This window comes from Silurus aristotelis (genome assembly GCF_946808225.1).
Source record: "Silurus aristotelis genome assembly, chromosome: 5".
Lineage (NCBI taxonomy): Eukaryota > Metazoa > Chordata > Actinopteri > Siluriformes > Siluridae > Silurus > Silurus aristotelis.
In genome coordinates, this window is record NC_139578.1 from 346,498 (window position 1) to 362,041 (window position 15,544).

General features: G+C 43.2%; 3 protein-coding genes across 4 annotated transcripts in view; all 3 read left to right on the forward strand.

Annotated features, from left to right (window-relative positions):
* The window catches only part of LOC310725684 (PWWP domain-containing DNA repair factor 3B-like), an 8,426-nt gene extending 3,709 nt beyond the window's left edge, over nucleotides 1-4,717 (forward strand). For both annotated transcript variants that reach the window (XM_083540695.1, XM_083540696.1), the window contains exons 2-13: nucleotides 1-302; nucleotides 411-618; nucleotides 1,159-1,302; nucleotides 1,381-1,448; nucleotides 1,594-1,679; nucleotides 2,139-2,199; nucleotides 2,375-2,450; nucleotides 2,618-2,668; nucleotides 2,786-3,030; nucleotides 3,109-3,321; nucleotides 4,164-4,252; nucleotides 4,340-4,717. The exon at nucleotides 1-302 is cut by the window's left edge. In XM_083540695.1, the coding sequence (XP_083396821.1) occupies nucleotides 1-302; nucleotides 411-618; nucleotides 1,159-1,302; nucleotides 1,381-1,448; nucleotides 1,594-1,679; nucleotides 2,139-2,199; nucleotides 2,375-2,450; nucleotides 2,618-2,668; nucleotides 2,786-3,030; nucleotides 3,109-3,321; nucleotides 4,164-4,252; nucleotides 4,340-4,409 (1,613 nt within the window). In that variant the 3' untranslated portion in view covers nucleotides 4,410-4,717. The remainder of the gene's footprint in view (nucleotides 303-410; nucleotides 619-1,158; nucleotides 1,303-1,380; nucleotides 1,449-1,593; nucleotides 1,680-2,138; nucleotides 2,200-2,374; nucleotides 2,451-2,617; nucleotides 2,669-2,785; nucleotides 3,031-3,108; nucleotides 3,322-4,163; nucleotides 4,253-4,339) is intronic.
* A 370-nt stretch (nucleotides 4,718-5,087) lies between these two features.
* On the forward strand, nucleotides 5,088-13,279 carry ing5b (inhibitor of growth family, member 5b). Its single transcript, XM_083540723.1, has 8 exons — nucleotides 5,088-5,294; nucleotides 5,562-5,633; nucleotides 5,818-5,984; nucleotides 9,489-9,594; nucleotides 9,786-9,879; nucleotides 10,238-10,361; nucleotides 12,480-12,541; nucleotides 12,657-13,279. Exons 1-8 carry the CDS (start codon nucleotides 5,258-5,260, stop codon nucleotides 12,694-12,696), a joined length of 702 nt encoding a protein of 233 aa, XP_083396849.1. The 5' UTR covers nucleotides 5,088-5,257; the 3' UTR covers nucleotides 12,697-13,279.
* Nucleotides 13,280-13,617: 338 nt separating this feature from the next.
* Nucleotides 13,618-15,544, forward strand: part of LOC310726620 (serine/threonine-protein kinase PAK 2-like) — a gene marked incomplete at its 5' end in the record, with an annotated part of 7,490 nt that continues 5,563 nt past the window's right edge. The window contains 2 exons of the mRNA XM_083542367.1: nucleotides 13,618-13,798; nucleotides 14,520-14,529. Of these exons, the coding sequence (XP_083398493.1) occupies nucleotides 13,618-13,798; nucleotides 14,520-14,529 (191 nt within the window). The remainder of the gene's footprint in view (nucleotides 13,799-14,519; nucleotides 14,530-15,544) is intronic.

The following is a 15,544-nucleotide window of genomic DNA, read 5'->3' on the forward strand; positions in this document are numbered from 1 at the left end:
AGAAGAAGAAGATTAAGAAGAGAGAAGATTGCACCGCTGACGCGAGATCATTTTGTGTTCCTGCTTCTGTTTCGGTGCAGACTGAGCAGCAGAAAGCCACAGTAACACCACCTCGTCCTCAAAGATCTACTAGAGCTGCTAAAGATACCTCAACACTATCATGTCTGAGTTCTCAGCAGGACACACCCCTCTCCCTGGAGCCGAGGACGCCCAAGCGAGGACGTCGCCCCAACCTCCGCCTCAGCTCCACCCCGCAGCGCAGCAGGACTCGGCCGAACGAGCCGCACTTCAGCCCCATCACGGTAAACTCTCTTACTATTCCAATCATTTATTATTCACTCTTCCTCTCTGCTGATTGGTCCAATTGCTCTCCATGTGACCTCCCCCTCCCCCCACCACCACCCAAACAGAGAACGTCCCCAAAAAAGTGTCTGAAATCTCAAATCCCTAAAGTTCAGCCGAGGAGGAAGAGGAGGAAGAAGGCGGAACGGGATGCCTGTGAAACTACGCCCATTAAACGCCAGAGAAAGAAAGGTGTGGCTGAGAAGGCGGAGCTTCCTGTGCACCAGCGAATCAGAACGCGCTTTGTGCTACAGGACTCTGAGCACCACGAGCCAGGTACTGATGAAGCGTTTTATTTCTCTACTTCTGCACTTTAGTTATAATAATAATAAATATAGCTGCAAGTGAAACTTTTTATTATTATTATTGATATTCACTGGGAACATTCCTGGGACTTTGTAGAGCGAATGGTTCAATAGGCATTTTTTTTGTTTTGAAAGAAGTATTGCAAAGATATCAAACTTTTTGAGTCAACAATAAACGGTGATGAGATGTGGCCAAAAATATGTGAATGATGTTTTTTTGGACTATAGCACCCCCCTTTGGCCAATTGGCTTAATATTTTGTCAACGTCTCCCTGTTTGGCCAAGTCTGCACTATGTGCCTGAACCCTTAGTAAAAGTGCGAGGCGGAGACTAAACAGACTCGTGGTCGGGCATTTAATACGTGCCTGAGGGAACTCTGATTGTGTTTCGCACGTGAAAAGGACTGTAAACCGAAAGCTCTGTACTGAAAAGGGTACACTCCTAACACAAGAGAATGTGTACGTGAGCAATGTGAGTGTGGTGAATATTATGGGATGTAACTATGTTCCAGAAGAGACGCACTCCTCCTCAGATCTGTCCATCGAGCTGAGTGTACAGGAGGACAAGCTGTCCCTTACACACACACACTCTCTAGAGGATGATGACGAGGAGGAGGAAGAAGAGCTGCCCAGTTTCTTACAGCAGATCAGACAAAGTGAGACACACACACACACACACACACACACACACACTGCTCAGCATATAATATCCCATTGTGTGTGTTCTTTTCTAGAACCTTCTATCAGAGAGGGGCTGTGTGTGTGGTGTAAATTGAGGAAATACCCCTTCTGGCCAGCCATGGTACATCTTCATCATCAACATCAAACACTGTACTCTTTTTAAACAAGACTCTAAACACACAAGTAACTAATTGTGCGTGTGCGTGTGCGCGTGTGTGTGCGTGTGCGTGTGCGTGTGTGTGTGTGTGTGTGTGTGCGTGCTTCAGGTGAAGAGTGTGAACCGTAAGACGAAGAAAGCGAGTATAGTGTTTATTGATCAGTTCCTGTGTAATAAGAAGACGATGTGTAAAGGGTAAGTGGGAGGAGCCAAATGCAGGAGGGAGGGTGTGTTCTTGCAGCATTTTTGGTTTGCACACACTCTCTCCACACACACACACACACACACACACTCTCCGTCTCACACACAATCACTCTTGAGATCATCGGTGTGAGACGTCTCTGTGTGTGTGCCTCTCTGGCCTGAGCCCCGCCCTGCTGCTCTCCGATTGGTTGAGCAGGTCTTTTTCATGATTGGCTGCTTCATTATGGACGTTAGCAAAAATGTATCTCTGCGTCTGATTGGCTCATGGCACAAATAAGTGGCGTGGGGGGGTGTGGAGGGGTGGGGTTTGTTTCAGTTATACTTATTACTTATATATTTTGAATCACAAAGTGTGTGTTGCAAGAACAATAACAAGGTGTGTGTGTGTGTGTGTGTGTGTGTGTGTGTGTGTGTGTGTGTGTGTGTGTGTGTGTGTGTTTCTTGATGTAGTTTATCGGTTTCTCTGAGGACGCTGAAGCCTTTTGACTGTGAGGAGTTTCACTGCTTCGTGGTAATTCACTGCTGTTTATTATAATAATACTTATTATTATTATTATTATTATTATTATTAGTGTCTGTAGAAATGTATACTCTGTGTGTGTGTGTGTGTGTGTGTGTGTGTGTGTGTGTGTGTGTGTGTGTGTGTGTGTGTGTGTGTGTGTGTGTGTGTGTGTGTGTGTGTGTAGGACCTCGCTAAAGAGAAGTACGGTGAATCCATCAAATGTTGTTTGGACCTCATATCAGACTACAGGATCCGCCTTGGTGTGTACACACACACACACACACACACACACACACACACACACACACAGGCAGTGATCCAATGCTTAATATATAGACTGTAATAGATGTGATGCGTAAACTCCTTGAACTATACGTGCGTGCGTGCGTGTGTGTGTGTGTGTGTGTGTGTGTGTGTGTGTGTGTAGGTTGTGGATCGTTTGTTGGTTCAATCGTTGAGTACATCGCAGATGATATCAGTAAGCTGATCATAATCCTAATTCATTTTGTTTCATTTGTTGCTGAATTATTTTCAATATTGTGAATGTATTCACTGTGTGTGTGTGTGTGTGTGTGTGTGTGTGTGTGATTACCAGGTTACCCGTTGAGGAGCGAGTTCTTGAAGGCCTCGTCAGATCTGCTGTCTCCCACCCAGAGCCTGATGGAGGAGCAGGATGGAGACTGTGAGCTTCAGGATCTTGAGGAACACCCAGACCTCTTTCAGGACGGCCACATGGAGAAGAAAGTTCTACCTGACCGCACACAGGCCGCCAGGAAACGTGCCAACCAGAGACTGGTGGATTTTATTGTCAGGAAACAAGGAGCAGAGAACCGCCTTCTGGTACAGAACACACTCTTTATTCTGCTGTGTGTGTGTGTGTGTGTGTGTCAGCTCCTCCATGTTCTTGTGGTCCTGCAGGCAGTGATCAGTGGTCAGGAGGTGTCCAGGTGGCTGCAGGCTCTGCACAGCTCCAGCCGCTCGATGTTGGAGCAAATGTACCTGGAGGATGATGAGCAGGTGGACAAGGTGTACCGCTACCTGGATGGGCTGTTTACCAGCGCCGCTAAAGCTAATCCTGCACTGGAGAACTCTGACCGGATCAAATTCATCCTCGATGTCCTCTTCCCTGAGGTGACCTTCAAAACACGTATACACACACACACACACATCTAGCAGGTGTACAATAACATCAGCATTTTCACGTCCTCCGATTGGACGGTCAGAGAGCGTCACTAGTCAGAGCTCACAACCCGCATCTGTAGCAAACTGCACAATCTCACATATGTGGATTTAAGAGCTGGTTTATTCCACGACCACTGACTCAGGAGAAGAAACTGATTTGGTCATGAGCACAATAACGAGATTTAAGAAAAGCTGGCCATCGTGAGGAAAAGTCACTTAAACAGTTAAGATTTGTCATGAACCGTTTATACTTTTGTGTTTTCTTTCTTTGTTTTTTTGCACAAAAACACACAATTTGCCTTCATTTCAAATCTCCAGGAAAACCGTAATGTACAGAAACAATGTGCAGAAGCGCAGGGAACGCCTGGGGGATGTGACGAGGGGAATATGAGATGATGTAGGTGCAGTTGTGACTCCAGTGAAAGGAGACGTGTTGAATTGTGTTTTCAGCTTTTAGTGATGACTGTATGAGATCCTGTGTGTGATGCAGCGCTCTGTTCTACTGCACTTCTCCATTACACTGATGGTTTCTGTGGACGTGGCGTCACAGTGATGGCATTAAGTGTTGAATTGGAACATCACTGAAGGCAGAGGAGGGAAATACACAACCTGGGGTTTATATATATTTATATATATATATATACAGTGTGTGTATGTAACTATAGCAACAACTTCTCATCACTGTCACATACACTGTTATAGACTGATACTGAAAGAGAGAAAGCAAGAAAGGGTACAAGGATGATGTGTGTGTGTGTGTGTGTGTGTGTGTGTGTGTGTGTGTGTGTTAGGCCTTGATTTTTGCTATAGCTGCAGTGGATAGTGTCTCTCTGGAAAAAGCAGAGGAGAAATATCGGCAAGGACCTCGCCATAGCAACAGGTAAACAGTGCGTGTGTGAGAATCAGCCCAGATTTTAAACTCACTCAAAAATAAAAAGCTTTACTGTGTGTGTGTGTGTGTGTGTAGAGAAAGACAGGAGTTTGACCTGATGATCGAGCAGCAGATGCGGCTGAAGGATGCAGGACAGTTGCTCTGAACACACTGCAATGTCTATCAAATTATTATTTTTTAATATGGAAAAGAATCAAGAATGTGAAATATATTTTAATAAAAGAGGACATCACGTGACACTTTATTGGACTATGACAACGTTGTGAGCGCCATTTCCGTCCACGTCCCGCCACCCTGCAGCGCCCCCTAGCGCCTCATCACCTAAACACTGCGGCTTTCGCTCAGTTTATTGTTATTGCCTTATCATATGTGTGTGTGTGTGTGTGTGTGTGTGTAAGTGTAATATATATAAAATCTTTGTTATAAAATGTAAATAAATCAATTTATTACTTATTTGTAGCGCCGTTTTGGTTTTGAACTACATTTCCCAAAGAGCAGCGCGGGTTTGGACCAATCACATACACGCCTCTTATCCGGGCATTCTGATGTAAAAATCAAAAAGTAATCAGGGGGACACTCAAACACTTAACGTGAAAATGTTTAACGTGGTTGAATGCGATAAGACTGTAAAAGACCAAACTCAGTAATCACATTAATAATAAAGTGTATTATGTACAGACACGCATGTGGACTACATCCAAATGTAACGCGTTTAATTGGCCTTCACGCGTTATTCTCGTCTAGAAAACTTCAGGAATATGCTTAACGTGGCTTAACGCGAAAAGCCCAAACTGCTTGTGTAAACACATTATGCTTTACTATTGATGTGTTTATTGAGTCTGGTGTTTTAAAAACACCGTCTCATCACATTAAGCAGCGTTTCAGCGTGTCCACGATCTGTGCGCTTGTCTTCCGGCGCGCGGATATGACGTCAGATGGCAGATGAATTTGGCGCGCGCGGAGCCGAGCAGCTGAGCGGTGCGGGAGAGGAACATGGCCACTGCGATGTACCTGGAACATTACCTGGACAGTAAGTCAGACATACGCCAGAAACACACACACACACACACACACACACACACAGGAGCAGGATACGGTAACCGGAAATGCACACCTGTCAAAAGGTGCATCATGTGGAGAGAAGCGCGTGTCAGGATTTGTTTATAAACATAACGTATAATGAAACTTGTTTATACTACAGTAACCTTAAAAAAATACGTGTGTGTGTGTGTATACACACTGATCTCCCGAGCTGTTGTACAGATAGTGATGTTATAACGCCACTTCCGGTTTGCAGGTATCGAAGGTCTTCCATTCGAGCTGCAGAGGAACTTCTCCCTGATGACTGACCTGGACAGCAGGACTGAAGGTGTGCACTTTGGTTTATGATCGAGTAAACTGTGTGTGTGTGTGTGTGTGTGTGTGTGTGTGTGTGTGTGTGTAAGAGAGAGATACAGGTCAAACATCACATCATGCGCATGATTACAGTGCTGTTCTTCACTTCCATTCCAATCCTTGGAGCAGCTACTGATGTGTGTGTTGTGTGTGCGCAGAGAAGAAAGTGGAAATTGATGATCTGGCGTCTGACTACATGAAGAACGTGAGGAACCTGTCTCCTGATGAACGTGTGCAGCACCTGAAGAGGATTGAACTGGCGTACAGCAAGTGTAAAGAGTTCAGCGACGACAAAGTGCAGCTCGCCATGCAGATATACGAACTGGTGTGTGTGTGTGTGTGTGTGTGTGTGTGGTAGAGTAGTAATGGTATAAAACTGAACGTGTGTGTGTGGGTGTGTGTGTGTGTGTGGTAGAGTAGTAATGGTATAAAACTGAACGTGGGTGTGGGTGTGTGTGGTAGAGTAGTAATGGTATAAAACTGAACGTGTGTGTGTGTGGTAGAGTAGTAATGGTATAAAACTGAACGTGTGTGGGTGTGTGTGTGTGTGTGTGTGGTAGAGTAGTAATGGTATAAAACTGAACGTGTGTGGGTGTGTGTGTGTGTGTGGTAGAGTAGTAATGGTATAAAACTGAACGTGTGTGTGGGTGTGTGTGTGTGTGGTAGAGTAGTAATGGTATAAAACTGAACGTGTGTGTGGGTGTGTGTGTGGTAGAGTAGTAATGGTATAAAACTGAACGTGTGTGTGGGTGTGTGTGTGTGTGTGGTAGAGTAGTAATGGTATAAAACTGAACGTGTGTGTGTGTGTGTGTGTGGTAGAGTAGTAATGGTATAAAACTGAACGTGTGTGGGTGTGTGTGTGTGTGTGGTAGAGTAGTAATGGTATAAAACTGAACGTGTGTGTGTGGGTGTGTGTGTGTGTGTGGTAGAGTAGTAATGGTATAAAACTGAACGTGTGTGTGTGGGTGTGTGTGTGTGTGTGTGGTAGAGTAGTAATGGTATAAAACTGAACGTGTGTGTGTGGGTGTGTGTGTGTGTGTGTGTGTGTGTGTGTGTGGTAGAGTAGTAATGGTATAAAACTGAACGTGTGTGTGTGTGTGTGTGTGTGTGTGTGGTAGAGTAGTAATGGTATAAAACTGAACGTGTGTGTGTGGGTGTGTGTGTGTGTGTGTGTGTGTGTGTGTGGTAGAGTAGTAATGGTATAAAACTGAACGTGTGTGTGTGTGTGTGTGTGTGTGTGTGTGTGGTAGAGTAGTAATGGTATAAAACTGAACGTGTGTGTGTGTGGGTGGGTGTGTGTGTGTGTGTGGTAGAGTAGTAATGGTATAAAACTGAACGTGGGTGTGTGTGTGTGTGTGTGTGTGTGTGTGTGTGTGTGGTAGAGTAGTAATGGTATAAAACTGAACGTGTGTGTGTGTGTGGTAGAGTAGTAATGGTATAAAACTGAACGTGTGTGTGTGTGTGTGTGTGTGTGTGTGTGTGTGTGTGGTAGAGTAGTAATGGTATAAAACTGAATGTGTGTGTGTGTGTGTGGTAGAGTAGTAATGGTATAAAACTGAACGTGTGTGTGTGTGTGTGTGTGTGTGTGGTAGAGTAGTAATGGTATAAAACTGAACGTGTGTGTGTGTGTGTGTGTGTGTGGTAGAGTAGTAATGGTATAAAACTGAACGTGTGTGTGTGTGTGGGTGTGTGTGTGTGTGTGTGTGGTAGAGTAGTAATGGTATAAAACTGAACGTGTGTGTGTGTGTGTGTGTGTGTGTGGTAGAGTAGTAATGGTATAAAACTGAACGTGTGTGTGTGTGTGTGTGTGTGTGTGTGTGTGTGTGGTAGAGTAGTAATGGTATAAAACTGAATGTGTGTGTGTGTGTGTGTGTGTGGTAGAGTAGTAATGGTATAAAACTGAACGTGGGTGTGGGTGTGTGTGTGTGTGGTAGAGTAGTAATGGTATAAAACTGAATGTGGGTGTGTGTGTGTGGTAGAGTAGTAATGGTATAAAACTGAACGTGTGTGTGTGTGTGTGTGTGGTAGAGTAGTAATGGTATAAAACTGAACGTGTGTGTGTGTGTGTGTGTGTGTGTGTGTGTGGTAGAGTAGTAATGGTATAAAACTGAACGTGTGTGTGTGTGTGTGTGTGGTAGAGTAGTAATGGTATAAAACTGAATGTGGGTGTGGGTGTGGGTGTGTGTGTGTGTGGTAGAGTAGTAATGGTATAAAACTGAATGTGGGTGTGTGTGTGTGGTAGAGTAGTAATGGTATAAAACTGAACGTGTGTGTGTGTGTGTGTGTGTGTGTGTGTGTGTGTGTGGTAGAGTAGTAATGGTATAAAACTGAACGTGTGTGTGTGTGTGTGTGTGTGTGTGTGTGTGTGTGTGTGTGTGTGTGGTAGAGTAGTAATGGTATAAAACTGAATGTGTGTGTGTGTGTGTGTGTGGTAGAGTAGTAATGGTATAGAACTGAACTTTTGTGTGGGTGGGTGTGTGTGTGGGTGTGTGTGTGTGTGTGGTAGAGTAGTAATGGTATAGAACTGAACTTTTGTGTGGGTGGGTGTGTGTGTGGGTGTGTGTGTGTGTGTGTGGTAGAGTAGTAATGGTATAGAACTGAACTTTTGTGTGGGTGGGTGTGTGTGTGGGTGTGTGTGTGGGTGGGTGGTAGAGTAGTAATGGTATAGAACTGAACTTTTGTGTGGGTGGGTGTGTGTGTGGGTGTGTGTGTGGGTGGGTGGTAGAGTAGTAATGGTATAGAACTGAACTTTTGTGTGGGTGGGTGTGTGTGTGGGTGTGTGTGTGGGTGGGTGGTAGAGTAGTAATGGTATAGAACTGAACTTTTGTGTGGGTGGGTGTGTGTGTGGGTGTGTGTGTGGGTGGGTGGTAGAGTAGTAATGGTATAGAACTGAACTTTTGTGTGGGTGGGTGTGTGTGTGGGGGTGTGTGTGTGGGTGGGTGGTAGAGTAGTAATGGTATAGAACTGAACTTTTGTGTGGGTGGGTGTGTGTGTGGGTGTGTGTGTGGGTGGGTGGTAGAGTAGTAATGGTATAGAACTGAACTTTTGTGTGGGTGGGTGTGTGTGTGGGTGTGTGTGTGGGTGGGTGGTAGAGTAGTAATGGTATAGAACTGAACTTTTGTGTGGGTGGGTGTGTGTGTGGGTGTGTGTGTGGGTGGGTGGTAGAGTAGTAATGGTATAGAACTGAACTTTTGTGTGGGTGGGTGTGTGTGTGGGTGTGTGTGTGGGTGGGTGGTAGAGTAGTAATGGTATAGAACTGAACTTTTGTGTGGGTGGGTGTGTGTGTGGGGGTGTGTGTGTGGGTGGGTGGTAGAGTAGTAATGGTATAGAACTGAACTTTTGTGTGGGTGGGTGTGTGTGTGGGTGGGTGTGTGGGTGGGTGGTAGAGTAGTAATGGTATAGAACTGAACTTTTGTGTGGGTGGGTGTGTGTGTGGGTGTGTGTGTGGGTGGGTGGTAGAGTAGTAATGGTATAGAACTGAACTTTTGTGTGGGTGGGTGTGTGTGTGGGTGTGTGTGTGGGTGGGTGGTAGAGTAGTAATGGTATAGAACTGAACTTGTGTGTGTGTGTGTGGGTGGGTGTGTGTGTGGGTGTGTGTGTGGGTGGGTGGTAGAGTAGTAATGGTATAGAACTGAACTTTTGTGTGGGTGGGTGTGTGTGTGTGGGTGTGTGTGTGGGTGGGTGGTAGAGTAGTAATAGTATAGAACTGAACTTTTGTGTGGGTGGGTGTGTGTGTGTGGGTGTGTGTGTGGGTGGGTGGTAGAGTAGTAATGGTATAGAACTGAACTTGTGTGTGTGTGTGTGTGTGTGTGTGTGTGTGTGTGTGTAGGTGGATAAACACATCCGGCGTCTGGACGCTGATCTTGCACGCTTCGAGAACGAGTTGAAAGACAAGCTGGACTCCAGCGAGAGCTCAGACGAGAAGAAGATCAAAAGTATGAGTTACAGGAGGTTTACTGCTGTATTATTTATTTATGCTAACTAATGTATATAACACACAATCACAGTCTATAGCTATTAGTTTACCTCTGTGTGTGTGTGTGTGTGTGTGTGTGTGTGTGTGTGTGTGTGTGTGTGTGTGTGTGTGTGTGTGTGTGTGTGTGTGTGTGTGTGTGTGTGTTTTCAGAGAAGAAGAACATGAAGGACAAAAGAGGAGGAAATGGGAGAGAGAAGAACACTTCTGATCATGATTCTCCCAAACACAAAGCGCAGAAAAACAGGTTCACACACACACACACACACACACCAGACGACTGATTAATCCCCTTCCACCCCGTTGTTCCAGAATGGTTCAGTCCACCTACAGTATATACAGTATATAAATGATTAAGGATGATTAATAGATAATCAGATGTTCTCCTGAACCCTGGTGTGGACAGAATGATCACATCATAGGACCTGAAGATGACATTTTTATTAGACTACACAAACAAAAATAAATAAATACAAATCACACTCATTATAACAAGTGATCAGGACGGACCCCCACCATGTCAGAGTGGTATGTCCCCGTGTGTTTTTATGTGTTGTGAGTTAAGTGTGTATCAGTGCTGTGTCTCTGTTCTTCTGCCTGGTCAGTGATGTTCTGCTGGATGTTCACTCGTCTGATGTTCTGGACATGCCTGTAGACCCCAACGAGCCCACCTACTGTCTGTGTGCTCAGGTGTCATACGGAGAGATGATTGGCTGTGACAACGCTGACGTGAGCACATCTACATCTTCTGTTTAAACACACACACACACACCCACACACACACCCACACACACATACACTTATACATGCTTTACACAGATTACACTCAACATAGTGTACAGACTTTACACCAATTATACACTAGATTTAAACACACCTTTCTGCCAGTTTTACACACACCTTTCTGCCAGTTTTACACACACCTTTCTGCCAGTTTTACACACACCTTTCTGCCAGTTTTACACACACCTTTACGCCAGTTTTACACACACCTTTACGCCAGTTTTACACACACCTTTACGCCAGTTTTACACACACCTTTACGCCAGTTTTACACACACCTTTACGCCAGTTTTACACACACCTTTACGCCAGTTTTACACACACCTTTACGCCAGTTTTACACACACCTTTACGCCAGTTTTACACACACCTTTACGCCAGTTTCACACACACCTTTACGCCAGTTTTACACACACCTTTCTGCCAGTTTTACACACACCTTTCTGCCAGTTTTACACACACCTTTCTGCCAGTTTTACACACACCTTTCTGCCAGTTTTACACACACCTTTCTGCCAGTTTTACACACACCTTTCTGCCAGTTTTACACACACCTTTCTGCCAGTTTTACACACACCTTTGCGCCAGTTTTACACACACCTTTGCGCCAGTTTTACACACACCTTTGCGCCAGTTTTACACACACCTTTGCGCCAGTTTTACACACACCTTTGCGCCAGTTTTACACACACCTTTGCGCCAGTTTTACACACACCTTTGCGCCAGTTTTACACACACCTTTGCGCCAGTTTTACACACACCTTTGCGCCAGTTTTACACACACCTTTGCGCCAGTTTTACACACACCTTTGCGCCAGTTTTACACACACCTTTGCGCCAGTTTTACACACACCTTTGCGCCAGTTTTACACACACCTTTCTGCCAGTTTTACACACACCTTTGCGCCAGTTTTACACACACCTTTGCGCCAGTTTTACACACACCTTTGACACACCTTTGCGCCAGTTTTACACACACCTTTACGCCAGTTTTAAACCACTTTCTAATTCTACACACACATTTACACCAATATTACACAAACCTTTTACACACACCTTTACGCCAGTTTTACACACACTTTTACGCCAGTTTTACACACACTTTTACGCCAGTTTTACACACACTTTTACGCCAGTTTTAAACCACTTTCTAATTCTACACACACATTTACACCAATATTACACAAACCTTTTACACACACCTTTACGCCAGTTTTACACACACCTTTACGCCAGTTTTACACACACCTTTACGCCAGTTTTAAACCACTTTCTAATTCTACACACACATTTACACCAATATTACACAAACCTTTTACACACACCTTTACGCCAGTTTTAAACCACTTTCTAATTCTACACACACATTTACACCAATATTACACAAACCTTTTACACACACTTTTACGCGAGTTTTACACACACTTTTACGCCAGTTTTACACACACTTTTACGCCAGTTTTAAACCACTTTCTAATTCTACACACACACTTACACCAATATTACACAAACCTTTTACACACACCTTTACGCCAGTTTTACACACACCTTTACGCCAGTTTTACACACACTTTTACGCCAGTTTTAAACCACTTTCTAATTCTACACACACATTTACACCAATATTACACAAACCTTTTACACACACCTTTACGCCAGTTTTACACACACCTTTACGCCAGTTTTACACACACTTTTACGCCAGTTTTAAACCACTTTCTAATTCTACACACACATTTACACCAATATTACACAAACCTTTTACACACACTTTTAAAACTATTTTGCACTAAATTTATACTCTACACAAATTTTACACACATTTACTTTTTCACTAATTGTACACACACCTTTACACCCATTTACCATTATTTTATACACCATTAAACCATTTTTCACCAATTCCTCCCACAATTTTACACTTATTTACATTCATTTTACATTCACTTTACAAACAGTTACATGTCAGTATGATAAACAATGAGGTAATAATGTTGTATTATTGATTACATCTTGTTTGTGTGTTTTTGTAACTTTGTTTTGTGCTGTTTGTTTTCTGAACAGTGTCCCATTGAGTGGTTCCACTTCGCTTGTGTCGGTCTCACGACTAAACCCAAAGGGAAATGGTGAGTCCCTCAGCAGCCTCTCAAACACACACACACACACACACACACACACACAGACATTGATGTTGTATATCTATACCATCAATGTTAAACACTGGCATGTGCTTTTCTGCAGGTTTTGTCCTCGCTGTACACAGGACATGAAGAAGAAATGAGGCGCATGTCCTCCTTCCTGCACTTTGCTCAGAGCTCTGTATACAACACTGAGATGTTTCAGCAGTGACTCCACACACACACACACACACACACACACACACACACACACACACACACACGGTCATGGTGTGTGTTTGATGCAGAATGTGCACTGTCCTGTTTAAACAGGAACCCAGCTTTTCTTTTTAAGTGTGTATTTTGTAAAATAAAGTTTCTTTAAGTGATGATGTGGTTTTCGTCGCCTCACTTTGTGACTAGGTGTAAGCCCCGCCCCCCTGACTGACCAATCAGAGCCTGCACAGGTGAGAGGCCGGAGATCTGAGTACGCCTCTCACTCTCTCTCTCTCACACACACACACACACACACACACACACACACTCCAGCTGTGTGATCCTTTATGTGTGTAATAATAAATGTATATGATATTCCACAATTTTACTCTCATCAGGTACGGAATCCTGCTAATTCACTTATTAATGATTTATACTTCAGTGATGTAATTTAATTTTTTTTTTTTTTTGCAATACGAATGTTTATATTTTGTTTGTAAATTGTTACATATTAAAAGTGTATTTTGTTTATTTATGTTTTATTGTTTACTGAAACATTTAACAATCATACCGTAGTGAAATATTACAAATATAATAAAGTATTGATAAAACTGACATTGTATGAAATTAAAGTACGATGAAAAAAGGAAAACAAATAATCACAGGAAGTGAAAACATGAATAGTAGTAATAAAGAAGAGTTTAAATCTTTAAGTGCTCTAAAGTGATCATAGTTCTGGTCGCTTTCCGACTTGAAAGTTCTTGTAAAGTTTTTAAATAAAACCTAAAAGTTTATAAAGTGTGACTGAGTATAGAACACGACCCGTTTCCTCGACTTGTGAACGCTATGTGGAAGCGAAGCCGCTCATTATGCCTTATGGGAATTGTATTTCTCCGGCGCGTTGTGTCCACACTTCCTGTCTGGAGGGAGGACTCCGTTTCCCATCGTGCACCGGGGCGCCGCTGACGAGCCGATGGACGGAGCCGCTCGGTGCAGGACTGCGGCTGCTGTGCGGGTCTGAGGAAACTTCCAGCGGGAGCGCGCGCGCAGGTTTCGCTTTACTTTATATTATTATATTATATGTTTATTATTACACTTTAGAGAAAAATCACAACTTTCAAGTCTAATGTTTCACTTTTTACGCGTTTATAGAGGGTAGGGCCGGTAGTTCCGCTTCAGCGCCGCCATCTCTCTCTCTCACACACACACACACACACACACACACACACACACACACTCTGAGGTAAAAGTTAGTGTGTGTGTGTGTGTAAAAGTGTGAGGACTCCTGGTAAGTTTACAGTTAGCCATGCTAATGCTATTGCCACACTAATCACCTCACAGCGCATTTATTTATTTATTTTGTTTATTTATCTATTTCTTTCTAATTAAATTATTTTTTATTTGTACGTAACGGCCTTTTTTTTTTTTTTTTTACTTGGATAAGAATCACTTGCACTCATTATACTCCTGTATAACATGGTGATAATATAATTATAATGATTGACTTTAAAAGTCATTAAACTGAGAGATGACGGTGATCACTGTGAGCTGATTTACTGTGTTTATGTGCAAAATATATTATTACTATATTAAATATTGTTTATGATTGTTAATGATATTCTTTATTAAATATTACTTTCTTTATTCTCAAAGATTATGATTTATGTTTATAATTATTTAATAGCTGGGACATTACATACACTAATATTCAATATTATTCATGATCATATATGTGTGTTCTGTCTGTGTGTCTGTGTGTCTGTGTGTCTAGTTAATCCTGGGTTAGTATAGTGTGTTACACTGCATTAGAGATTATTATAATATATGCTAATAATATTCATAATCAATGAACGACTGGTGTGTGAGAGTGTGTGTGAGTGTGTATGAGTGAGAGTGTGTATGAGTGAGAGTGTGTATGAGTGAGAGTGTGTGTGAGTGTGTATGAGTGAGAGTGTGTGTGAGTGAGAGTGTGTGTGAGTGAGAGTGTGTGTGAGTGTGTGTGAGTGAGAGTGTGTGTGAGTGTGTATGAGTGAGAGTGTGTATGAGTGAGAGTGTGTATGAGTGAGAGTGTGTATGAGTGAGAGTGTGTATGAGTGAGAGTGTGTATGAGTGAGAGTGTGTATGAGTGAGAGTGTGTATGAGTAAGAGTGTGTATGAGTGAGAGTGTGTATGAGTGAGAGTGTGTATGAGTGAGAGTGTGTATGAGTAAGAGTGTGTATGAGTGAGAGTGTGTATGAGTGAGAGTGTGTATGAGTGAGAGTGTGTATGAGTGAGAGTGTGTATGAGTGAGAGTGTGTATGAGTGAGAGTGTGTGTGAGTGAGAGTGTGTGTGAGTGAGAGTGTGTGTGTGAGTGTGTATGAGTGAGAGTGTGTGTGAGTGAGAGTGTGTGTGTGAGTGTGTATGAGTGAGAGTGTGTGTGAGTGAGAGTGTGTGTGTGAGTGTGTATGAGTGAGAGTGTGTGTGAGTGAGAGTGTGTATGAGTGAGAGTGTGTATGAGTGAGAGTGTGTATGAGTGAGAGTGTGTGTGAGTAAGAGTGTGTGTGAGTGAGAGTGTGTGTGAGTGTGTATGAGTGAGAGTGTGTGTGAGTGTGTATGAGTGAGAGTGTGTGAGAGTAAGAGTGTGTGAGAGTGAGAGTATGTGTGAGTGTGTGAGAGTGAGAGTATGTGTGAGTGTGTATGTGTGAGTGTGTATGAGTGAGAGTGTGAGAAAGTGTGTGTATTATTGAGAGTGAGCATAAGAGAGTGTATGAGTGTTAGTGAGAGTGTGTATGAGTGTGTTAGTGAGAGAGTGTGTG